Source organism: Ursus arctos, unplaced genomic scaffold (assembly GCF_023065955.2).
Source record: "Ursus arctos isolate Adak ecotype North America unplaced genomic scaffold, UrsArc2.0 scaffold_24, whole genome shotgun sequence".
Taxonomy (NCBI): domain Eukaryota; kingdom Metazoa; phylum Chordata; class Mammalia; order Carnivora; family Ursidae; genus Ursus; species Ursus arctos.
Window position 1 is genome coordinate 44,208,047 of NW_026622919.1, and position 27,042 is coordinate 44,235,088.

At 39.4% G+C, this 27,042-nt stretch overlaps 1 protein-coding gene across 1 annotated transcript in view; it reads right to left on the minus strand.

The window, feature by feature from the left end:
* Positions 1 to 27,042, minus strand: part of METTL16 (methyltransferase 16, RNA N6-adenosine) — a 78,068-nt gene that overhangs the window by 15,086 nt on the left and 35,940 nt on the right. The window contains exons 4-8 of the mRNA XM_026517877.4: positions 26,811 to 26,951; positions 24,554 to 24,669; positions 21,652 to 21,794; positions 4,020 to 4,089; positions 2,844 to 2,933 (exon numbers count right to left, since the gene is read on the minus strand). Of these exons, the coding sequence (XP_026373662.1) occupies positions 2,844 to 2,933; positions 4,020 to 4,089; positions 21,652 to 21,794; positions 24,554 to 24,669; positions 26,811 to 26,951 (560 nt within the window). The remainder of the gene's footprint in view (positions 1 to 2,843; positions 2,934 to 4,019; positions 4,090 to 21,651; positions 21,795 to 24,553; positions 24,670 to 26,810; positions 26,952 to 27,042) is intronic.

Here is a 27,042-nt window from a genome sequence, read left to right on the forward strand (position 1 = left end):
TTTTTTAGCATTCAGCACCAACAAAAACAGAGTCAGTGGGCTAAGATAAGTGAAAACAGAAGTTGCCATAGTAACTTGCACATTTACCCTAAAAAGGCAGGAGTGGGGGTGGGGTGGGGAAGTAGGTCAATATTTCTACTTAACTAGCTCTAGTCCTTGGCTTCCTCTCATTGAAAGCAGCACCCTCCTATCTCCCCATTCCTAACGGAAGCAAGTGGGGGGAAAGTCAGACGAGCATCTCAAAACACAAGGGATGGGGAGAGGTCCAGGTGGAGGGAAGGAGAACCAAGAGGACAGCCCACGGAAAACCTTACCAGTGCCCTGGGACTACCCCTGGGAAAGCAGCTGCTGATCAAGGGAACCAGTGCTAAGAAACTGTTGCTGGGTTACTGCAAATCAGAAATTGCCATTTTCCCTGTAGCAGTTTGAGTGCACCTAATGGAACACTTGGGAACGCATTATTAACAGCTTTGGGTTGAGGGTAGCGGTGGGGAGGGAGTACTCTGGCATGTGAGAAACCTGAGGCCCTTTGCAAGAGGTATTCTTTGATGGATAAAACTAGGAATAGGGCTCAAGGCTGGCCTAAAAGACAGGGAGGGAGAAGATTCCTTTTCAAAATAAGCTGATTCTGCTAACACAGAAACACAGTGCCCTTTGATAGTTTGATCTGAAATAGCTACTAATCCAAGAGGGCAAAGGTGACTCTGGGCTCTGAGATGGCATGGAAAGTGCCAGAGCCCATTATAAGCTCTTCACCTGCAGTGCCAACAAATGTGGAAAGCAGGTTACACAGAAAACATTTGGAAACTTTCCTGCAACTGTCAGTATCTGCACAGGGATAACCTAGGGCATTACTAATGATTTTAACAACTTGGTGTGAAAGCCCTAATATTCCAGAAAATGACAGAAAGGATAATTCCATAGGGTGGTAAAAAAATTAGAACCATCTTTTAAACCAGTGAACATTTCAAACACTAACCTCTAGTTTCCCTACTGCATTATACAAAGGTGGGCATAGACTTCCACATGACAGGTCATTCAGATTTGACTGGGAGACTTTTCTTTCTTTTTTCTTTCTTGCTTGCTTGCTTTTTCTTTCTTTTTTAAGATTTTATTATTTATTTGTCAGAAAGAGAGAGCACAAGCAGGGGAGTGGCAGGCAGAGGGAGAAGCAGACTCCCCGCTGAGCAAGGAGCCCAATGCAGAACTGGATCCCAGAACCCTGGGATCATGACCTGAGCCAAGGCAGACCCTTAACCGACTGAGCCACCCAGGTGCCCCACGGAGACTTATTTCAACCCAGCAGCACACCTAGTAGCAGAGTGCAGAAAGGACAGACTCAGTTTTAAATCTGAGCCCATGTATTCAGAAACATCTGCAAACTGTCCCCTTGTAGTTCTACACGTCTCTACTCCTCTGCAATGAGAGAAGGGCTAGAGGCTCATAGACACAGCAACATTTAAAGATGACTTGAAAGATCAAGTGCAACTAATAAGCCTTTGGGAGAAGAGCACCCAGAACAAGCACATTGTATGGATAGAGGGGCAGAAACCTGAAGGACCAGGTACCAGGCCTCCACAAGTACTATGGCAAGAGGGAGCACAGGGCTGAGCAATGTGTGCATAAACTCGAGATGGGAGGCTCCAGGAAACAAGGTTGATCGCTCTTGTGAAGGAACTATGAGAACAAACAGATGCTACTCTATTCCCACCTCTCAGTACAGCGCAGAAAAATTATTCAGTCTGACTAGTTCAGAAGCATTTTTCCTTTACATACAATAGCACAGAGGACAAAGAGAAGTTTGCGGAACAAATTATTTTTTATTTATTTATTTTTTTAAAAAGATTTTATTTATTTATTTGACAGAGATAGAGACAGCCAGCGAGAGAGGGAACACAAGCAGGGGAAGTGGGAGAGGAAGAAGCAGGCTCATAGCAGAGGAGCCTGATGTGGGGCTCGATCCCAGAACGCCGGGATCACGCCCTGAGCTGAAGGCAGACGCTTAACCGCTGTGCCACCCAGGCGCCCCCGGAACAAATTATTTTTTAAAACATTCTATTCCAGGGGCTCAGTCGGTTGGGCATCTGCCTTCAGCTCAAGTCATGATCCCAGGACCCTGGGATTGAGTCCCACATCGGGTTCCCTGCTCAGCGGGGAGTCTGCTTCTCCCTCTCTGTCTGCCCCTCCCCCTCTGTGCTCTCTCTCTCTCTCTCTCAAAATAAATAAATAAAATCTTAAACAAAAACATTCTATTCCAGAAAATGTTCAAGCTTAAGCATATGCAAAGTAGAGAGACTAGAACAATGAACTATCACCCAGCTTCAAAACTGACCAATATTTTAGTGGTAATTTTAAAGGTAACACAGAACCTTTTACTGGAATGATCCCTAAGTGTTACATATCAAAAGCCTGCAACCCCAAATAGCAATTTCGGTATTCGCCAATAACCCAGGAGACAGTGACTCTATGAAAGCATCAGTAAAAAGGAAAATAAACAGACTTCAATTTCAATTCTTTAGGAATATCCAACAGAATAACTATACCTGCAAGGTGTTGCTACAGATTATATTACCTGAATTTTTAATTCCCAAAAGACACATTTCTAATTCATTTATACCTGCTGAGCAAGAATCACTGTGTTGCACAAACCCAGAGGAAGGCTATGGTCACCACAGTCAGCCTTCTAGGACTGTGTCTTGTTTCACAACCACCTCCCATTCCAAAATAAGCATCTGGGGCAAACTTCAGGGAAACCTAGGCAGTACAGATTTAGTTCATTTCTGACCTACTAAAACCCACCATGTGCTGGCATTTGGAGGGGCTAAAGCAAAGTCTCTACTTACTGGTACTGTAACATCATCATAAAAACTCCAAGCTAAAGCCCATCTCATTGTCCGACCTTGACAGAATTCAGTGTGGGTGACTTTGGGAACCTGAAATCAATAAACATGTAATCTCATCAAATTGAAGTAATTCTACCAATATGTTTTGGGTTGCTGCCTCATGTTAATTATGCATTGGTTTGTTTTTTTTTTAAATCAGTTAACAAACACTACTATCCCAAAACAGTTATGCATAGCTATCTAATAGTCAACGAATAAATTATCTCTCAACAAAGTTGTGGTTTTTTTTCTCTTCTATAACATTAGAGAGAATTCAGAGTTCAGGTCTGAAGGTCCAAATACTCAAAACACCCAAATAACACATAACAGCTTTTCAAAGAACCACTGGTAAATGATTCAAATGGTATTTTTTCTTTTCTTTTCTTTTTGGAAAGAGAGCCACCAAAGCCTAGCTAGATACAGCTATGCATTCTTCTTTTTGTCTATCAGATTTTAGGGGGAAAAATGAAACTACTTTGTGGCTATTAGAATTTTAACAAAGAAACGGTGTGACAGGGAAAACAGGATGGGTACAATGTCTGAGAGAAACCAGAAATCAGCAACTTGGTTCCAGCACTGACCACACATTTGATCTCCTTCTCTGAAAAGTCATGTGGCTCATGCTTACTTGTGCCCAAACACCATAAACTGGGAGAGGAGTCAGGGGCAGTATTAATTTGCCACCTGCTTTTCAAAAGAGAATCAAGGGGCTGAATTCATGTGGACTGCACCATGAAGGGAAGCATGCTTGAATGACTGTCATTCTAGCTCTAGCTGATCTTCGATAACTAGATATGCGACCCAGAACAAGCCCCTTAACTTACGTAACCTTCAGTTTCTGCACTTTTAAATGAGTCAGTTGTGGAGTGAGTGGCAGGTAGAACCAGGTTTTTTGATTTCTGGTATCTCTCTGACATTGCACTCATCCTGTTTTCCCCCATCTTTTTTCTCTGTCATAACTGTCAAAGAAGTCCTTTTAAAAATAATTTATAAAAAGCCTATTTTAATTTTACAAAATTAAAAGATAAAAATAAAACAAAAAAAACACACTTAAGAGTTTTAAGGTATAAAGGAAAGTTCCATACTCTACCTACCAACAGAAGGAGATGTACCAGAACAGTAATGACAAAGACTTACGCCTTGTATGCGAAGTTCTTCCTTCAGAGGAGCCAGGCTGCATTTTTTCCCCAGCATACAGCTATACCACCTAGGGAAAAAAAAATCAGAGAAGTAAAACACATGGTTACGTTTTTTAATTAAGCATTTTTCACATGAACAAAATGAGAACAACAGCAAAAAATTTTGAGTTAAGTTACAAGTAACAATAACAAAAATTGTATTTAGACAAAGAGCAAACCTAGCAAAGGAAAACAAAGGCACCTGGATGGCTCAGTTGGTTAAGCATCTGCTTCAGCTCAGGTCATGACCCCGGGGTCTTTGGATCAAGTCCCCTGTGGGGCTCCCCGCTCAGTGGGGAGTCTGCTTCTCCTTCTGCCCCTCCCCCACCCAGCTCATGCTCTCTCTCACATAAATAAAATCTTAAAAAAAATAAAAACAATAAAAAAAAGGGAAAACAAGCCCAAAGCAACTTAAAAAAACCAAAAACCCACTTAGTCTCTCCAATGATTCAGGGCTGTACATATTTGGAAAAATAGTGAAAAAGAGAGAGGAGGGGTCTCTCCTGTGACACTCAGAATAAAGGCCATTTAGCTCTAGGACAGAAATCAGTTAATAAATAACAATAAAGGGGCGCCTGGGTGGCACAGCGGTTAAGGTTAAGTGTCTGCCTTCGGCTCAGGGCGTGATCCCGGTGTGATCCCGGCGTTATGGGATCGAGCCCCACATCAGGCTCCTCCGCTATGGCTAGAAGCCTGCTTCTTCCTCTCCCACTCCCCCTGCTTGTGTTCCCTCTCTCGCTGGCTGTCTCTCTCTCTGTCAAATAAATAAATAAAATCTTTTTAAAAAAATAAATAACAATAAAAACATGTATACCTGAAACTACTACAATACTATATGTCAAATTATACCTCAACTAAAAAAAGTATAAACACCCCCCTATACCATCCTAATAAAAATTGTAAAATCTGGCATGGGCCTACACTTTGAGATGGCCTCACCTACAAACGATTTAAGGATATGCATTAGTGTTTCAAAAGAATATGAAATCAATTTCTTCGGGGGAGAAGATGGAGTGAACTGGTTAAAAGGTAAATAGAATTTAGCCTATGAAAGATTAACTACTATGCTTTCTACCACAACCAACTAGGAAACTTGGCAAAATATGTGTAACAATTGTTTTTCAGACTTTGGACAACTGCAGGGAAGACCCATAATCTCCAGGGGAGAAACAAACCAGGTGAGTCCCATAATTGACAGCTTACTGCCTGAAGGAAATTTCCAAGCAGCAATACAGGGAAAGGAAACTCAAACAGAGCCCAATAATCTTGAATTGGTGAGCGAGAGACTGGATTTCAAAGGCCCAGGCAGTAAGGAGTTTTTGAAGAGCAAAACACGAGAGGAAGGACTTGCATAGAGAGAGAATTCTGGGCATCTGCAGAAAAGTTTCCTGGAATATTCTGCAGAATAAGGATTTGCACCTGTGCAGTGGAACTCCATGAGACTAGGAAAAGAATTCCCAGAGGGGCCCCTGAGTGGCTCAATCAATTAAGCGTCCAACTCCTGATTTCGGCTCCGGGTCCTGAGACCAAGCCCTGTGCTGGGCTCCACACTCAGCAGGGAGTCTGCTTAAGGATTCTCTCCCCCTCTCCCCCTACATTCTCTCTCTAAAATAAATTAAATCTTTTTTTTGAAGATTTTTATTTATTTGACAGAGAGACAGCGAGAGAGGGAAAACAAGCATGGGGAGTGGGAGAGGGAGAAGCAGGCTTCCCGCTGAGCAGGGAGCCCGACGCGGGGCTCGAACCCAGGACTCTGGGATCATGACCTGAGTCGAAGGCAGACACTTAACGACTGAGCCACCCAGGTGCCCCTAAAATAAATAAGTCTTAAAAAAAGAAAAGAAAAGAAAAGAAAAGAAATTCCCAGAAAGCAATAGCTGAACAATTCCTGGAGTCCAGACATAGCTAGACTAGTCTGCAGTTCTACTGGCCAGAGCAGAAAGCCCTTGTTAATAAAAGGGGCATCTATCTCGTGAAGTCCTAGAAAGGAAACTGCTTTGTCATGAGTCTAGAGGCTAGTCTATATTTACCCTAATGAAGCTTAAAAGTAAAACTCAAAAGGATCAAAGATTACAAGTAACTTACGTAAACATCAGAATCTGACATTCTTTAAGGGAACACGAAACGTAAGATTTGCAATGTCTAGCATGCAATAAAAAATGACCAGATATTAAAAGCAGGAAAATTATTTGCAACCAGGATAAAAAAATTAATCATTAGGAACAAATCAAGAAATAAGAGACGATGAAATTAGCAAATGATGACATTAAAACAGCTCTTAGAAATATGTTCCGTAACAGAACATGGACATGTGAGGAGCATGAGGGAAGATATAAAAACCAACCGAATGGAACTCCTCGACATGAAAATTATGACACCTAAAGTGAAAGATTCACTGGACGGGATTAACAACATACTAGACTCTGCAAAAGAAAAGACCTGTGAAGACACAGCAATAGAAACTATCCAAAGTAAAGCAAATGGGAATAAAAGACTGAAAAAAAAAAATCATAAAGCACCTGTGAGCTGTGGGACAGTATCAAGCAGCACACATTAAGTGGTGTTTCAGAAAAGGGGTATAATAATCGTTAATTAGACTAGAAAACAGTAACAAGAGAATCATAGTTTTCTTAGACATTTAAATCTTTTATAAAATGTTTAAAAGTATGATGACACTGGGAATGACGTCCACCCTCCACTTCTATTCAAAATCGTATTAGAGATTCTAGTCAGTACAATAAAGTGATAAAATGCATATGGACTGAAAAGAAAGAAAACTATCTTTCTTAACAGAAGACATGATCATCTATGTAGAAAATTCTTTGAAATCTAGGGAAAAGCTACTAGAATAAATTAATTCAGCAAGGTCACAGGATAAAAGCTCAATATAAAATCAGCTATACTTCCTTATAGTAGCAATACATAACTAGAAATTAAAATTTAAAAATTCAATTTACAGTAACTTCAAAATACACAAAATACTTAAGAATAAAATTAACATAATATGTGCAAGAAAACCATCAAACACTGCTGAAAGAATTCTAAGATCTAAATAAAGGAAGAGCTATACCATGTTGGGATGGAAGATTTAACATTGTTAAGCTATCAGTTCTCTCCAATTTGATCTATAAAATAAATAAAATCCCAACCAAAATCCCAGTACGCTTTTTCATAGAAATTGATAAACTGATTCCAAAATTTATATGGAAGTGAAAGATTTCGAAGAGCCAAAACAATTTTTTGGAAAAGAACAACAAAAGTGGAGGACTGACACTACTGAATTCAAGACTTATGATAAAGCTCTGATCAAGACAATACGGTGTGGCATAAATACAGACATACAGATCAAGAGGATGGAATATAGTCCAGGAACAGGCGCACTTATATGATCAGTTGATTTTAAAAACCAAGGTACCCAAAGCTCACTTTCCAAAAGACACTGTTATAAAAAAAGAAAGGCAAACCACAGACTGGGAGGAAATACTTGCAAAACACATCTGACAAAGGGCTTCTATCCAGCGTATATAAGGAGCTCCTACAACTTCATAAGATTAATAAACAGAAAAAAGAGATATAGGGAGACTTGTAGTTTCTAGTCCAACACTTAAGAAGTTGGAAATCACTACACTGTTTAAGTAAACCATCCAAAAACAAACAACTGTTCCTAGATCCATCACAGAAGCAACTCAGATTGTTGCTGCCTCTAAAATTAGAGAAGCAACTGCCTCTAAAATCAGACAGACCAACAGGTAAATATAAAGAACTACAACTCACTAGAGCAGAAATCCAGGAGAAAACTGCCATGGGAATCAGTGCTAAGCTAGGGAAACCTGAACTGTAACTGACAAATTGCTGGAGACTCAGCATGGACAAGTTTGAGAAATAAAAATCCCAGGAGGACTCCATCATCAGGACCCCAAACTACTGTGAATTTTACCTCCAGGAGCTTGACCAGGTTCTCACAGTGAATATGGGAGAAAAAATCTCTGTGCTTCCAGCAGAGAAAGGAAAAAAGGGGTAATTCTGAAATAAGCTAGAGCATTCTGTCCTTAACAAGGCCTGACCTCAAGAGAAACTAGTTAACCAGATCCTAGCCTGCTGCGGTATGTCAGAACCTAACTGACCTAGAAGAATGGCATCATCCAACTCCAGCCTACTCCAGCAATCCTGTCCCAACAAGGAGAGGGGGAGGAGGTAAGAAGGGACTACGAAGCATGTGCGAAGCGTACAATCCAGAGGCAGAGGCTCGCTAAAAGACTTGCGACCTACTCATAGGACATGTTTCCCTTCTCCCCATACCTCACCACATTACAAAGGCCTATTTATGGGGGTGGGGGATTGGGATAGGCGACGATGGGTATTAAGGAGGGCACATATTGCATGGTGCACTGGGTGTTTTATGCAAATAATGAATCATGGAACACTGCATCAAAAACTAGGGATGTACTGTATGGTGACTAATACAACAAAATAAAAATTATTAAAAAAAAAAACAAAAAAACAAAGACCAATTTATATTTACAGCAGTTCCTTTTACCCAATGTCTTATGTCCTTCTATCAAGAAAAAATTACAAAACATACTATAAGGTAAAAAACAGTTTGAAGAGACAGAGCTAGCATCAGAACCATACATGGCAGGAATGTTAGAGTTATCAGACTAGGAATTTAAAACAACTATGATTAAGATGCTAATGGCTCAGGACCCCTGGGTTGTTCAGTTGGTTAAATGTCTGCCTTAGGCTCAAGTCATGATCCCAGGGTCCTGGGATCGAGTCCTCCATCGGGCTCCTTGCTCAGCTGGAAGCCTGCTTCCCCCTCTGCCTGCCACATCCCCCTGCTTATGCTCTCCGACAAAAAAATAAAATCTTATAAAAAAAATATGCTAAAGGGCTCTAATGGATAAAGCAGATGGCATGCAAGAACAGATGAGCAATATGAGCAGAGAGATGGAAAGTCTAAAAAAGAACCCAGAAGAAAGGCTAGAGGTCACAAACACCTTAACAAAAAGAAAGAACGCCTTTGATGGGCTCAAAAGTAGACTGGACACAGCTGAAGAAAAAATCTCCGAGTCTGAGGATATATCTCAACAGAAACAGCCAGAAGTGAAAAGCAACGAGAAAAGGCACAGGAAAACAAACAACAACAAAAACCCAGGAACTGTGGGACAACTACAAAAGGTGTAAAATATATGGGACTGGAATTCCAGAAGAAAAAGAAAGGCACAGAAAAAATATCTGAAACAATAATTACTAAGAATTTCCCCCAAATTAATGTCAGGCACCAAACCATAGATTTTGGAAGCTAAGAGATCACTGAGCAGGTAAAATGCCAAAGAAAATTACACCTAAGTTAGGCATATGATTTTCAAAATATGGAAAATCAGAGATAAAGAAAAAAATCCTGAAAGACGCCAGAGGGAAAAAGCTACATTATTTATAGAGGAACAAAGGAAAGAATTACATCAAACTTCTCTTAAGAAACCATGCAAGCAAGAAGAGAGTAGAGTGAAATGTTTAAAATGTTGAGAGGGGAAAAACCCACCAACCTAGAATTCTACACCCTGCAAACCCGTCCTTCAAAAGTGAAGGTGAAGTAAGACTTCCTCAAAAAGAAACTGAGGGAGTTTGTTGCCAGTTCCTTCTCTAGAGAACTTCTCTTGACATTTACAAGCCCTCAGAAGGCAAATGGTATTGGGTCAGAAGCTCAGATCTATATTAAAAAAATGAAGAACGAGGGAGAAGAAGAAAGAAGGTTAAAAAAACAAAACAAATCAAAACTTTTTTTTTTTTTTCCCAGAAAAAGATTTTTATTTATTTGAGAGCTAGAGTACGAGCAGGGGGAGAAGCAGACTCTCTGCTGAGCGGGAAGCCCAATGCAGGGCTCGATCTCAGGACCCCAGGATCATGACATGAGCTGAAGGCAGACACTCAATTGTCTAAGCCACCCAGGAGCCCCAAAACTTTTTATTTTTATTTTTATCGTTGTTTTTCAAAACTTTTAAAATTCTGAATTGATGTAAGAGGCACCAGTTTGTTAAAATAACAATACAACAATGTTTTTGATTGTGTATGCTTATGAACAGATATGCATAGATGAAATGAATGACAGCAAAGATACAAGAAACATGAGAGAATTTTTATATTTACACCAGTTTTATCAAGACATAGCGTATATAGTAAAATTCTCCAATTTTAAGTATATAATTCAATGAATTTTGACAAATGTGTACATTACCACCACCACAAGCAAGATACAGAACATTTACATCACCCTAAAAAGCTCCCTAGTGCCCCTCTACAGTCTTTCCCCCTACCCCAGCCTCTAGTGACCACTGGTCATTCTGTCTTAATAGTTTTGCCTGTTTCAGATTCACATAAATGCAATCACACAGATTGTATCTAGCTTTGTATTGTAAATATACTGGCAGTTTCATATGGTTCCAGCTTAATACAGTAAATAATATAAATAAAAATCTTGTTGTTTATAGAAGTCTGAGAAATACTATTATAATGCTATAGAAATAGTTTGCACTAACCGATACTTTGTTTCCATTGTTTGCAGATGCAACAACAGGTGCCTGCCCCTATTTTTGTTTATAGTCATTCAGTTTTCCCTTTGAAAAGACAAATAATTGTTTTACCTAAACTACTTTAAACAAACCTGGGTAAATTTACTTAGAGCATAATCAATTTCGTTTGGTGGTTTTAAAATGTTTGGGACAAAAACGATACGCTCCCTTTAAGAACACAGTATATACACAAAGAAATCATTAACCAGGAATTAAAAGCCTTTGGGACATTAGGAACAAGATGGAAAAAAAAAAAAAATTCAGAGCAATTAGTGCTCACACAGTAACAGTATAAAACAGGTTAACGCCTTTCCTGAACAGATTAGACCAGAATCACCAGAAACCAAGAAATAGCCCAGAACAGAAACAAAAGAAAGATAGTATACATTTCCTCAGGAGATGAAGGAAAGTAAATATTTATATAAGTCAGTCTTCTAACAGTTAAATGTCCTTGGCAGTTAATAATGGCTTGGGAGAGTTCACATTTCTTTTAACCCTTGCTGTAACCTGAACACTATTGTGAATCTTTTAAGATTTAATCTCATCAATGACTTTTCTGCAGCATTTATATTTCTTAAAAGAAAAGCAGAAGTAACAGGGTGTATCAAAATTCTGAGTTGACTTCACCTCAAAAAATGCCTGCCCATTAGATCCTAGCTACTCTCAACAGGTATCCTGTGACAACTAATCAAAGTGCAGGTAGAAAAAAAATGAACAAAAGGAAGCTCTAGTTACCCAGGAGACTCTGAACCCATTACACTAGTTTAATGTGAAAGTAGCACTCTACTCATAACAGCATTTAGTAATTCCTCTGAGACAGTAGCTTTCAAGAAAAATTATTTTGAAATAATTTCAAGTGTACATAAGAGCTGCAAGATTAGTACAAATGATTCCAGTATAGTCTTCACCCCGATTCATCAATCAACATTTTCCTCCATTTGCTTGATCTGTGTTTTTTTAAAACCATTTGAGAGTTAGCTATAGACATCATCATTCCCCTTTCACCCTAAATATTTTGGCATGTACATTTTAAAAACAAGGACATTCTCCTTCATAACCACAGAACAATTATCAAACTGAGAAAATTTAACACTCACACAGTACTATTTATTATCGGGAATACAGTCCATTTTCAAATTTCACCAATTATCCTCACAATGTCCTTCATGGCAATTTTCTCCCCTGATGCAAGATCCGATCTAAGATCCTGCATTTCATTTACCTGTCAACTCTCTTTAGTCTCCTTCAATCTGGAACAGTTCCTCATTCAGCCTTTAAAAAATTTTTTTTCCTTTCATGACCTTTATATTTCTGAAGAAATATTCTACAAAACCCCTCCAAGTTGGTTTGTCTGAAGTTTCCTCAGAGTTCAGCTGAAGCTATACACGCTGGCATAAAGAGCAGCGTGCTACTGTGTCCTTCGGGGTGCAGCGCATGAGAGGGCCATCACCTGCTCGAGTGGGATCCCCCGGCTTCGCTGCTGTAATGTTACCATATTTCTTTGTGATTGTAAGTCATCTGTGGGGAGACGCTCTGAAACTATTAACATCCTGTTCCTCTTCAAATTTTCCACTGTTGATTTTCCATCATTTACTATAATAATGATGTCAAAACGGTGATTTTTCTAACTTTATTATTCTTTCTACATGTATTAGATGGCATTCTACTGTAACAAAGAACTTTTCCTCTCTCCCCACTGCTTATTTTATTGAATGGCTTAAAACCCATTACTGTCATTATTTATTATGAAGTCATATTGTCCCAGATTTGGCTTGAGGTGCCTCCTACAGCCTTTTAACATGTCATTTTTTGAACACTTCCTTACTTTTTTGGTATTGTTAGACATTCCAGGCTCTTAAACGTATCCTTGCCCAGCACTGGAATCACCCATTTTTCCAAGGGGCCTGGTTCTTTTTACTGTTATTTTAGTTATTTTATTTTTATTTTATTTATATTTATAATACATTTACATTTGTTTATATTTTATTTATTTATAATAAACCAATATTTATTGGTTATCTTATTTTTATTCTTTTTTTAAAAAGATTTTTTATGCATTTATTTGAGAGAGAGAGCAAGCTTGAGTATGAGCGGGGGGAGGGGCAGAGGGCGAGAAGCAGACTCCCCGCTGAGCAGGGAGCTGGATATGGGGCTCCATACCAGGATCCTAAGATCATGACCTGAGCCGAACACAGACGCTTAATCGACTGAGCCAGTCAGGAGCCCCGGATTGGTTATTTTAAAACACCAAACCTTGAATTGTAGTGTAATATAGAAAAACAGATAAAAGCAGAGGTTTGGCATTTAGGTGGCTATGAGCATAGTCTAAAAACTTCTCCACTGTAGAACCTAACATTTTGCTGCCTGTAACGAGTTACCAGAATACATGTCCCTAGACATGCAGCAGAGCAGCCCTAATGTCCACCCAATCTCAAAATTTAATATTTAAACTACCATGAATTACAAGTCTACATGGCTAAAAATAAACTTTTACTCTATGTTTCTCTTAAAAAATAGTTTCAATTATTCACGCACATTTTTACATGTGCAAGAAACACTATAACAAGACTCTCCAAGGCAGTGGGGCCAATGCTTTACATTCTTTGGTATTCCTTTTATTTAAAAAATTTAAAAAACATTTATTTATTTGAGAGAGAGAGTGAGCACATGAGCGTGGGGATGGGCAGAGCGAGAGGAAGAAGCAGACTCCCCACTCGGCATGGAGCCCGACGCAAGACTTGATGCAGGCTCGATTCCAGGACGCTGAGACCATGACCTGAGCCAAAGTTAGATACTTAACCGACTGAGCCACCCTGGCGCCCCTTGGTATTCCTTTTTGTAATTACCCGATGAACTAAAAATACATGCTTTTTTTATTTAACAACTCTCTTCTTCCACTTAAAGTAGAACTAACCAGTGACTACATACTACAGGTGGAAATGGCATAAACACTGATAGAGCTAGCTTGTCATGGCATGAGCAACTGGACTCAACCACACTTGAAAGGCAATTAAAAACTATGATACCTAAATTAAGGTGATGAAAAGCACGTAATTTAATTCATTAAAAAAATAATAAAGCAGCCCCTTATCCTCTGCTTATTCTTCATCTTCCTACTTTAGTAGGAGAAAAAAATAAAAATACCAGCAACTGCCTCCTGTGGAGCTCACAATTAAGAAATACGCTTTAAGGTTTAAATTGAGAAAAAAAAGCTCTTCTACCTGGAGAACAGGCTAATTACTATCTGTCCCCTAAAACATTTCTACCTTCTGTATCTCTGTGGTGAATTGGTACACTGGAGCAAGGGGTACATTTCTTTCTAATGACACCCCAAAAACCCACTTCTATTGATTTGCAACCCTACAATGGGTCCCAATCAAAGATGAAACCAGAGGTCAAAGACAGCCATCCACAATAATAGTCTCATTAGATTTACCTGTGCTAGTTCAGTAACAAACAAAAAGTGGTATGGTCTTTGTAACAACGAAAAAAAAGAATAAATATAATGCCCAATAATAAGGAATTACTTATTTATGGACTGTTGTCAAGCTAATTAAAATTACTGCTATGCACATACCATTAACAAAGAAACAAAGGAATGAAAAAAGTAAAGTTAAAAGCAGAAGACAAAATTATTGGTATTCATGATTACAACTGTGGGAATGAAAAAAGGGGAAACTGGCAGGACATTCACCCAAAATAAGCTAACAGTTGTGTCAAAGTGCTGAGATCAATGTTTTCTCCATTTTCTAATTTTCTGTGTGATTAAGAGATTAAAAGTATAGGGGCACCTGGGTGGCTCAGTCCATTGAGTGTCCAACTCTTGGTTTCGGCTCAGGTCATGATCTCAGGGTTGTGAGATCGAGTCCCATGTCAGGCTCCACACTCAGCGTGGAATCTGCTTGAGAGACTGTCTCTCTCCCTCTGTCCCTCCCCCTACTCGTGCACACACACTCTAAATAAATAAATAAATAAATAAATAAATAAATAAATAAATAAATCTTTTTTTTAAAAGGAAAGATAAAAATATAAATAATAGTAGTAATGTCTAACATTTAGATAGCACTCCAATTTACATGTACGTTCGTATGTAATTTCTCTTCATTCTCTGAACGGAGGTATCCCAACATCATAGACAAGAAAAATCAAGTGGCTTACCCTTTTATAAAGGCAAGTCAAAGTTTAGAATAAAATGGAGTCTTTCAGCTGAAGAACTGATTAAATGCTCAGTTATAAAAGGTACAATTATTCCCTGCAACTGTTACTTATAGTACCCCATAATTATACTAGCACCTACTTTAAAAAAACAAAAGGGGAGGGGCGCCTGGGTGGCTCAGTTGGTTAAGCATCTCCCTTCAGCTCAGGTCATGATCCCGGGATCCTGGGATCGAGCCCCATGTTGGGCTACCTGCTCAGCGGGGAGCCTGCTTCTCCCTCTCCCCCTGCTCCCCCCCATGCTTGCTCTCCCTCTTTTAAAAAAGTAAATAAAATCTTTATACAAACGAAAGGGGAGGGGGAGCTCTTTATTAAAATAACATAACAAAGTACTTGTAACATCCTTTCAACACAGTGGACCACAGCATGTAAAACTACTGAATTCCCAGAACAGTCAAGAGTTAAGATGAACCTGGGGCGCCTGGGTGGCACAGTCGTTAAGCGTCTGCCTTCGGCTCAGGGCGTGATCCTGGTGCTCTGGGATTGAGCCCCACATCAGGCTCCTCCGCTAGGAGCCTGCTTCCTCCTCTCCCACTCCCCCTGCTTGTGTTCCCTCTCTCGCTGGCTGTCTCTCTCTGTCAAATAAATAAAATCTTAAAAAAAAAAAAAAGTTAAGATGATCCTATTTGATATTCATTATATCAAATACGTGTTCATTTAATTCTATGACCACCCTATGAGGTGTGAGGTAGCTACTATTATCCAATTTTACCAATAAGAAAACAAAATCACATTCAAAAGACACAGATTATTCAATCTATTGGCCCATCACCAAATATGTACAGTATATACAAACCCACGGAGTATCTACCATCTGGTAGGGGGTGGGGATTAGAAAGGAAAAAGCAAAAAGAGGAAAAATGGTAAAATCTGTATTAAGTTAGAACTTGGCCAGATACAAATCTCTGGTTCCTGGAAAAATCATAAAATAACTGCCATAAAGGGCATCAGCTGCAGAAATAATAATGAATGACAAGACTGGAATTCAGGCCCTGAGGAGTTTGACCAAGTCTGCTGATCTATTTAGAAGCTCCGGTGAGTGAGTCTCTAAAAAAGAAAATGCTATGAAGTAAGCTCAAGTCACAGGCACAAAACATGAAAGCAACGATGACAAGCACTTGTAAATCTTCATCGACGCTAGAACGGCTGTCTCCCTAGAAGCCACTGCACAGGGTGGTGGAAAGAGTACTAGGCCAGAGTCAGGAGATTCAGGTCCCGAGCTTCTAATCTGTAAAACTAAGATCCTGGATAACTTTACCTCCCAAGAGCCTCCCAGCTGCAGAATTCCTGAAGGTACAAAACAACACTGCAGGTGCTGCTGAGTGTCACTTAGGTGAGGCACGAACTGTGACACGGAAACGAGGCGTCCTGAGTGCCATCACTGAGATCAGTCCAACAAATTTAACTGATTTCACTCCATGTTACAAACTCTGCTTAGCTCCTACAGTTTTTCAGTAATAAGAAAAAAATTCTAGAGGGATAAGAAGGAAATGGTAGGGTTACAATATTTGTTTTTAGTCCCTTATTCGGAGCCTCAAAACACAGGCACACCTCATTTTATCGTGCCTTCTTTTATTGCATTCACAAATCTTTTTTTTAAACAAATTGAAATTTGTGGCAATCCTGCATCGAGCAACTCTACTGATATCATTTTTCCAAAAGCCACTGCTCACTTTGTGTCTGTGTCACATTCTGGTAATTCTCACAGTACTTCAAACTTTTTCATTATTAAGAGTATCCATTACGATGATCTGTGATGGTACTACTGTAATTATCTGGGGGTGTCATGAATCACACCCATGTAAGATGGTGAACTTGACCCATGAATGTTGTGTGTGTTCTGATGGCTCTACCAACCAGCTGTTCTCCCCCGCCTCTCTCCCTCTCCTCCCTATTCCGAGACACTACGATATTGAAATTAGGCCAATTTACAACCCTACAACGGCCCCTAAGTGTTCAAGCGAAAGAAGGGTCCATTTCTCTCACTTTAAATCAAAACCTAGGCCTCTGTGACTGCTGGCCACACTGCAAATGCAAAGAAAAGGTTCTTGAAGGAAATTAGAAGTGCTACCCTAGTGAATACATTAATGACAAGAAATCAAAACAGCTTTACTGCTGATACAGAGAAAGTTTTAGTGTCTGGATAGATGATCACACCAGCTGCAACATTCTCTTAAGCCAAAGGCTAATCCAGAGCTAGGCTCTACTTCAATTCTATGAAGGCCAAGAAAGGTGAGGAAGCTGCAGAAGAAAAGCGTGAAGACAGCAGAGGTTTGTTCATGAGGCTGTAGGGAAAGAAGCCATCTTCGTAACAGAGAAATGCAAGGTGGAGTGGCAAGTGCTGAGGCAGAAGCTGCAAGTCGTCCTGAAGACCTAGCTCAGGTCATTCATGAAGGTGCCCACACCCAACTACAGATTCTCCATGTAGATGAAGCAATCTCATACTGAAACAAGATGTCACTAGGGCTTTCACAGCTAGAGAGCTTCGAAGGACAGGATGATTCTCTTGTTAGGGGCCGATGATGCTGGTGATTTAAGCTGAAGCCAATGCTCACTGAACATTCAGAAAATCCGAGGGCCCTTAAGAATTATGCTAAATTTACTCTGCTTGAGCTCTATAAATGGAACAAAGCCTGAGTGACAACACAACGTTTACAACATAGTTTACTGAGTATTTTAAGCCCACTATTGATACCTAGTGCTCAGAAAAAAAGATTCCTTTCAAAATATTGCTGCTCACTGATAATGCACCTCATCACCCAAGAGCCCTGATGGAGACGCACAGGGAGATAAATGTTGTTTTCATGCCTGCTAACAAAACATCCACTATGCAGCCCGTGGATCAAGCAGTAATTGTGACTTTCAAATCTTGTATTTAAGAAATACCTTTCCTAAGGCTCTAGCTGCCAAAGACAGTGATTCCTCTCATGGATCTGGACAAAGTCCACTGAACACCTTCTGGAAAGGATTCACCACTCTAGATGCCATTAAGAACATTTGGGATTCATGGGAAGAGGTCAAAATAACAACATTAACAAAAGTTTGGAATGAAGCTGATTTTCCCACATGAATGACTTTTGGGGATTTAAGGCTTCAGTGGAGGAAGTTAACCACAGATGTGATGGAAACAGCAAGAGAACCAGAATTGGAAGTAGAACTTGAAGACGTGACTCAACTGCTGCATCTCATGATAAACTTGAATGGATGAGGAGCTGCTTCTTGTGGAGGAGCAAAGAAAGTGGTTTCTTGAGCTAAAATCTATTCCTGGTGAAGATGCTATGAAGACTGTTGAAATAACAACAAAGGATTTAGAATATTACATAAACTTAGTATAGAAGTGGCAGCAGCGTTTGAGAGAATGGACTCCAATTTTGAAAGAAGTTCTGCTGTGAGTGGAATGTTATCAAACAGCATCACGTGCTACAGAGAAATGGTGTGAGTCAACTGACGCAGCAGTCTTCACTGTTGTCTTATTTAAAGAATTGGCCACAGCCACTCCAACCTTTAGCCATCCGCAGTGAGCGGCCATCAACACTGAGGCGAGATTCCCCCACCAGCAGAGAGCTTACAACTCACTGAAAGCTGAGAGTTAGCATTTCTTAGCAATGAAGTATTTTTAAATTAAAGTATATACATGTTTTTAGATATAATGCTACTGCACATTTACCAGACTATATAGTATAGCTGTCTGTGCACATAACATATGCACCAGGAAACCAAACAATTCATCTGATTTGCTTCATACTGCAATATTCACTTCATTGCTGTGGTCTAGAACCAAAACCACAGTATCTCCAAGGTATGGCTGCATGCAGTTTTCACAGCATTCTAAAATTTGGGAGTTGCAGAGTGGTATAAACATCATGTCAACTATAAAAATATGTAGGAGGACATGAACTGGTACTATGTACAAATGAAAATCAACATGGAACAAATGTGAAATTATAAACAATATACTCTCAAAAAACATTGCTTTATTCTCTTTTCAATAAAAATGAGTTAATTTCTTCTCTTCTTTTTATTATCTCTCTCAATCTGCCTGAGTCCTAACCAAACAGCCAAGACTGCTGAACCCTATTTTCAAATACATCATAGGGGCGCCTGGGTGGCACAGCGGTTGAGCGTCTGCCTTCGGCTCAGGGCGTGATCCCGGCGTTGTGGGATCGAGCCCCATATCAGGCTCCTCCACCGTGAGCCTGCTTCTTCCTCTCCCACTCCCCCTGCTTGTGTTCCCTCTCTCGCTGGCTGTCTCTATCTCTGTCGAATAAATAAATAAAATCTTAAAAAAAAAATAAAATAAAATAAAATACATCATAGGGGCGCCTGGGTGGCTCAGTCGTTAAGCGTCTGCCTTGGGCTCAGGGCGTGATCCCAGAGTCCTGGGATTGAGCCCCACATCAGGCTCCTCCACTGGGAGCCTGCTTCTTCCTCTCCCACTCCCCCTGCTTGTGTTCCCTCTCTCACTGGCTGTCTCTCTCTCTGTCAAATAAATAAATAAAATCTTTAATACATACATACATAAATAAAATAAATCATAAATGGACGTTTTCCATCTATGATACCAAGCTCAAAATGGTCAACTCTCCAGAGAGATGATGGGCTCTAGCAATTCATCCTTCCTAGCAAACATGTACCTTTCATTCAATTTGGGGGCTGCCACCGAGCCAGGTATAGGCAGACTTGGAACATACTGATCAATTTCTCCCCCTTAGAATGGTGTTCCTGGGGCGCCTGGGTGGTTCAGTCAAGCGTCTGCCTTCGGCTCAGGTCATGATCCCAAGGTCCTGGGACTGAGTCCCACATTGGGCTCCTTGCTCAGCGGGGAGACTGCTTCTCCCTCTTCCTGCTGCTCCCCCTGCTTGTGGGCTCTCTCTCTGACAAATAAATAAATAAAATCTTGAAAAATAAAAACAATGGTGTTCCTTCAAAACATATTTTGGTAGTTCTAGGGCACCTGGGCGGCTTAGTTGGTTAAGCATCTGACTGACTCTTGACTTTGGCTCAGGTCATGACCTCAGGGTTGTGAGATGGAGCCCTGCATCAGGGCTCCATGCTGGGCGTGGAGCCTGCTTAAGATTCTCTCTCCCCCTCTCCCCCACAACCCCTCCCTAAAAAAATAAAAATAAAACATACTTTTGTAGTTCAAATGGGACTTCAGAAACAAGAGAAATTTAATGATTAAAAGCCTCCTAAAAACAACCTTCCCCATTTTCCTGGTCAGCTGCAGTCCCCTCAAAAGCCGACAATAGATTCTAAAGCAGCCACATGGCTCTGGTTATCTTTTCAGTTTCAGTACTTTGTTACCTCCTTTAAGCTTATTTTACTTATTCAAATTCCTCTCAATGCTCGGTGTAACTTAAGTCACTTTCTTCTTCATACCCTAATAGGTCTTTGAAGAAATCAATTTAAAGCAGAAATTTATTAACCTTTGGCTTCAACGATGTATAAATCTTCTGAGAGGCAGACCGCCCAATAATCCAGTTGCTTTCCACAAATATATAAACTCATATTTAACAAATTAGGATATCCATTGTTTTGGAATTGGCCTTTAAGTAAAATAAGCAGCTTTAAACACATATAAATCCAAAAGAAAAAGAAAAAAGTCTTCCTTATCTGGCAATTTCACGGGTATATACACAAAAAATCTGAAAGCAGGGTCTTACGAGATATTTGCACTCCTGTGTTCACAGCAACATTATTCACAATAGCCAAAATGTGAAAGCAACATTTATCAACAGATAAATGAATAAACAAAATGTGGTATATACATACAATGGGATATTAGTATTATTCAGCTTAAAAAGGAAGGAAACTGTGATACATGCTATAACATGGATGAACACTGAGGACACTATGCTAAGTGAGAAAAGTCAGTCACAAAAGGTCAAACACTATAAAAAGTCCCTAGAATAATCAAATTCACAGAGACAGAAAGAATGGTGTTTGCCAGACGTTGGGGTGAAAGGGAGGAATGAGGGATTGCTGTTTCATGTGTAGACAGTTAAAGTTTCATAAGAAAGAGTTCTGGAGATTAGCTACATAACAACATAAATGTACTTAACACTACTAAACTGCACACTTTAAAATGTATAGTTTTATGTTAAAACTATCAATTTCATGTTATGTGTATTTTATCACAATTTTAAAAAAATCTTCTCTATGTCCTAAAACTAAATCCTAGGGTTAAAAACCCTTCTACTTTTGAACTACCACATTATCCATCATTTCAACAACACTTGGCAGGGTGAGAAGTCAAGCGAGACAAATAGCATTTTTCGAGTACCTTATGCTGCTTAATGACAGGTGTGTTGTCCGAAATAATTAGCTTTTAAAAAGGAATAGCCTTAACTCTCCTCTGGAACTGGTTACTGATCTCAGTTTCCCTTCATTAAGTTCTTGACAGCTCAATGTCCTCACATCTGTCATTGTTTGGGAGACTGATTCCAAGAACATAAATTGCATCAAGGACTAGGCAACAAATTTATTCTGGTTCACAGGACAGATCTGAACCCATCTGTTTTCTAATCAAAAACCATATTTGAATCAGTTTTGTTCCACCACAGTACCATGCCAATGGGAGCAATACAATCATACGGTACTTTCCTACTTTCTATCCATGTAGTACAAAATACCCAAATCAATTAAAAGCATAAGAGCATCCTCAGAAACAGGGTCTTCACAGCCAGGTAGAATCTGCAAGCTTTATCTGTTAATTCTTCAGATGACTATGATTACATTTCCCCTAAGTAACATGGTTTTAGAATTACACAGGGAGAAAACAGTTCCGTGTTGTAATAGCTAACTTACCTTAATCTTTTTTTAAGTTGTAAACTGTCATGGATGATCCTTTTAACAAACTCTAATTCACCTCCTTCTGCCATGATTTCTGTGATACCTCCTGTATTTACGGAACTAGGTGGAGGTCTCCGAGGATTTCGAGAGTTTACTCCCTGCACGACAACAACAACATCTGGTGAAAAATTCTTACACCGTAAGACAAAGTCTTTGATTGTAATCTAGTTCTAAGTAAGAATGCTTAGATGTAATTTAATTTCCAAGTATCATGCTAAACCTAGGATTTAAAAATCATACAGCCATTAAACACTACATTTTAAGCAACTGCATTCATGCTGATATTCTCCCCCGGGGTCTTTTGGACCTTCCATCTTTGTGATTTAACATATAAAAACTTTACCTTTTTTATGTAGCCTAATCTGTCACTTTTATGTTTTGTCTTGGTATCATGCACAGAAAATACTGTAACCAAAGATTATATAAATATTTACTTATGTTTTCTTCTAGTACTCTTATGGTTTCACTTTTTAAATTAAATATTTTAATCCCCTCCTACCTCAAATCATATTAAAATATTAACCCAAATTGAGCAAAGATCTAAATATAAAAGCTAAAATCCTAAAATTTTTGAAGAAAACTTAGAAGTAAATCTTCATGACCTTGAATTAGGCAATGGTTCCTTAAAAGAAACTGTACTCCTTGAAATTAAACTTTTAGGTTGCAAAGGACACCAAGAAAGTGAAAAGATGAGGTGCCTGGGTGGCTCAGTGGGTTAAGCATCTGCTTTTGGCTCAGGTCATGATCCCAGGGTCCTGGGATTGAGCCCCGAGTCAGGCTTCCTACTCACTGAGTAGCCTTCTTCTCCCTCTCCTTCTGCCCCCGCCCCCCATGCTTGTGCTCTCGCTCTCACGCACTCTCTCAAATAAATAAAACCTTTAAAAAACCAAAAAAACCAAAAACAAGTGAAAAGACAACCCACGGGAGAAAATGTCTGCAAATAATAAATCTAATAAGGGACTTGCCTCTAGAATACATAAAGAATTCTTACAATAACAATAAAAAGAAAAATAATACAATTTTTAAATGGGTAAAGGATCTGAATAGTCATTTCTCGAAAGAAGATATACAAATTGCCAATAAGCACATGAAAAGATGGGGCGCCTGGGTGGCATAGCGGTTAAGCGTCTGCCTTCGGCTCAGGGCGTGATCCCGGCGTTGTGGGATCGAGCCCCACATCAGGCTCCTCCGCTATGAGCCTGCTTCTTCCTCTCCCACTCCCCCTGCTTGTGTTCCCTCTCTCGCTGGCTGTCTCTCTGTCGAATAAATAAATAAAATCTTTAAAAAAAAAAAAAAAGAAAAAAAAAAAAAGAAAAGATGTTCAACATAATTAGCCATCAGGGGAATAAACATCAAAACCAAGATGAGATACCACTTCATACCCACTAGGATGGCTATAATCAAGACAACATATAGTAACAAGTGTTAACAAGCATGTGGAGAAACTAGAAACTGGAAACCTCCTACACTGTTGCTGGCGGAATGAAAAATGGTACAGCAACTTCAAACAACTAAACAGAGTTACCATTTGACTCAGTAATTCCACTCCTAGGTATACACCAAGGAGAAATGTCTACACAAACCTTCGTACACGAATGCTCACATTAGCACTATTCCTAACAGCCAAAAAGTGAAGATAACCAAAATGTCCATCAATGAATAAATGGATAAATAAAATGTGGTATTTCAATACAATAGAATATTATTTGGCAAAAAAAGAAATTAAGTACTGATACATGCTACACTATGGATGAACCTTGAAAATGTACTATGTTGAGTGAAAGAAGTCAGTCACAAAAGACCACATATTGTATGACTCCACTTACATGAAATGTCCAAAACAGGCATATCCATAAAGACAGAAAGTAGACTGGTGGTTACCTAGGACTGTAGGAGCTATGGGAAACAGAGTAACTGCTAATGGGGACTGGGGGGATTGCAGCGGAGTGATGAAAATGTTCTAAAATGGATTGTGATGATAGCTACACAGCTCTGAGAATATACTAAGAATAATTAAATTCTACCCTTTAAGTGGGTGAATTGTATGGCATGTGAATTATATCTCAATAAAACGGATATAAAAAGAAATTTAGTTCTGATGCAGTAACACTTTTTTTTTTTTAAAAGATTTTATTTATTTGACAGAGAGAGACAGCCAACGAGAGAGGGAACACAGCAGGGGAGTAGGAGGGCAAGAAGCAGGCTCCCAGCGGAGGAGCCTGATGCGGGGCTCGATCCCAGAACGCCGGGATCACGCCCTGAGCCGAAGGCAGACGCTTAACAACGGAGCCACCCAGGCGCCCCTGATGCTAGTAATATTCTATCTCTTCATCTGGATGCTGGTTCCACAGGAGTGTTCACTTTGGAAAATCCAGTTTACACTGACAACATGGGTACTTTTATGTACATATCTTCATATATACATAAAATATACTGCTGCTGGATTTCTCAGATATGTAAGCCAATAAACTTCCTTTATTAAGTCAATCTGAATTGAATCCTCAATGCTTGATACCAGAAGCATCCTGATATAGCTTCCAAAATAAAAGTTGTTCTTTGCTCTTACCTTTGCAAACATCAACAACTTAGTCAATTATCTTTTTCTAAAAGATTTTATTTATTTATTTATTTATTTATTTATTTATTTATTTGAGAGAGAGCAAGAGTGAGAAAGCACAAGCAGAGGGAGTAGCAAAGGCAGAGGGAGAAGCAGGCTCCCCGCTGAGCAGGGAGCCCAATGCGGAACTCGATCCCAGGACCCTGAGATCATGACCTGAGCCGAAGGCAGACACTTAACTGACCAAACCACCCAGGTGCCCCGAAATAGTCACTTATCTTAAAGCAGAAGGTACTTTACCTTGGCTTCCAACTGATTGGCAAAAAAGGGAGGGTTGCACATGCAAAAATCATAGATTATCTCAGATTCTTCTTTAAGAGCATCCATCAGGAGTGTCTTCTGTGGCACTTTTACCACTAGGAGAAAAAATACGAACTGTTAACTACTATTAAGGCTGTGGTAGTTTTCAAGTATGACCACAGATTCTATGACGCTAGTTCCAATCAATAGGCAGAGTTTACCTCCCTCTCCTTGAGTATAGGCTGTACTCAGTGACTCACTTTTATTAAACAGAAAGAATATGAAGCAAAAGGATGTCACTTCTGAGACTAGGTCATGAAAGAAAAATGGCTTCCTCCTTGCCCTATTTCTTGAATTACTTACACAAAGAGAAGCCAGCTGACACACTGTAAGGTTGCTCAAGTGACCTAGAGGAAAGATCCACATGAATTAATCAAGCTTTCTACTAATGGCCATGTTATGTGAACCGTCTTGGAAACAAATCTCTATCCCCAGTCAATCCTTCAGATGACTGCAAAACTCATCAGACTAAACCAGAACCACCCAAGTAGGGCATGCCCAAATTTCTGGCCCACAAAAACTATGAGATAAATAGTTGTTTAAAGTTGCTAGATTTTGGAGTAATTTGTAACACAGAAATGGACAACTGAAAAACACATTAACAATGTTAGTATCTCCCCTTATAATGATATGCTTAACACTAGTAAGAGAAGCCTAGTTCTTTCATAAAGAGACACAAATTTTCTTTAATGAGAAGAAGAAGAAATGAACAGCTCTTCAAATATACAGTAAGCACAAAATTAAATGGTCACTAAGGGGACTTGACTCTCTGTGGCATAGTTCCATGTACTGAAATAAAAAAGATGGTACACTTTAATCAACAGCAGCGTTTCCCTTTTAAAATCTTGGTGATGGGGCAACTGGTGGCTCAGTCAGTTAAGCATCCGACTCTTGCTTTCAGCTCAGGTCATGATTCCAGGGTAGGGAGCTTGAGCCCCACATTGGGCTCCCCACTGGGTGGGGAATCTGCCTCCCTCCCTCTGCTCGTGCTCTCTCTCACTAAAATGATAAAAAATTAAATCTTGGTGACTAGGTTATTTCATGTACAGCTGATTTCCATTATCCATGGTAGTTATGTTCTATAAAGTCACCATGAACACTGAACTGGAACCAATGACTCCCGAAAGAAATATAACTGTGAGCCTCTGGTCAAACATTCTCAACAACTGATCAATATATGATTTTGTTTTATGTGTGTTTCTGTTTAAAGATACCTTATTTATTTATTATTACTTTTTTAAAAGACACCTTATTTAACATACACTGCTGATTCATTAGTACCGAGATGACGGCCCATAGCACCAGAACTCATGTCTGAATGAAGCTTATCTGACACATCTATTTTCTCTGTAAGGTTTGTCACATTCTTCTTATATTGAAGGAACACCTACTAGATACCACTTAAACACTATGTTTAGGGGCCATTTTAAACAGCAAAATCACCAAGAAAAAGTACAAAAATGCAAAAAAAAATATGACTTAAATAGACTATGAAAAGGACACTTGTTTATAGTAGAGAGCTAGAAAAAAAGGCAGAGCATCACCTTCTTCAATTTCAGCTGGGAATGTGCGTGCTGGAGGACTCAAATTTTTTGCCATTCTGCACATGTCTGTAAATGACCATAAAAGTACCTCGAGTATTGATTTTGGGGTTAAACATAACCCCAAGCAGGCAAATTCACAAATACAGAATCCACAAATTATGAAAATTGACTGTTATTTACTGTATTTCCTTCTGAGTTAACTCTGATAACAAAGCTGCAGACCCCATTACAATGTACCATATTTTTTTCCTTCTGTTCTACTTGTTTATTTTTTCCTTCCAAGATTTTATTTAAATTCAAGTTAGTTAACATATAGTGTAGTACAAGTTTCAGCAGAATTTAGTGATTCATCACTTACATGTAACACCCAGTGCTCGTAATATCCAGTGCCCTCCTTAATCCCCATCACCCATTTAGCCCATCCCCGACCCACCTCCCCTCCAGCAACCCTCAGTTTTTTCTCTATTGTTAAGGGCCTCTTAATGGTTTGCCTCGCTCTCTGTTTTATCTTACTTTATTTTTCCTTCCACGATGTACCGTATTTTTTAAAATTACCAAAGTCTGTATACTAAAGCAAAAAATGAGATGTGTTAAATTATAAAGACAGGTTAATAAACAGTGCTTGAAAGGGATATTTATTCTGGAGAGCTAACCTTTTATAAGATCAGATAAATTATTCTGTTCCACATTTTTCTTTGCATAGTTGAAGCACATGTCATCTACTTCTGTTGCAAGGAAATACCAGCCATTTAAGGTTGTTCCAAGTAAAGGATAGATGCAGGATGCCCCGGTACCTAGTAAAATGAAAATTCAAAACATGATGTGTACACCAGAGGGAGAGGTGAGAATAACAAGCCAAAACACCATTCTTCCCTTCTTAGAATT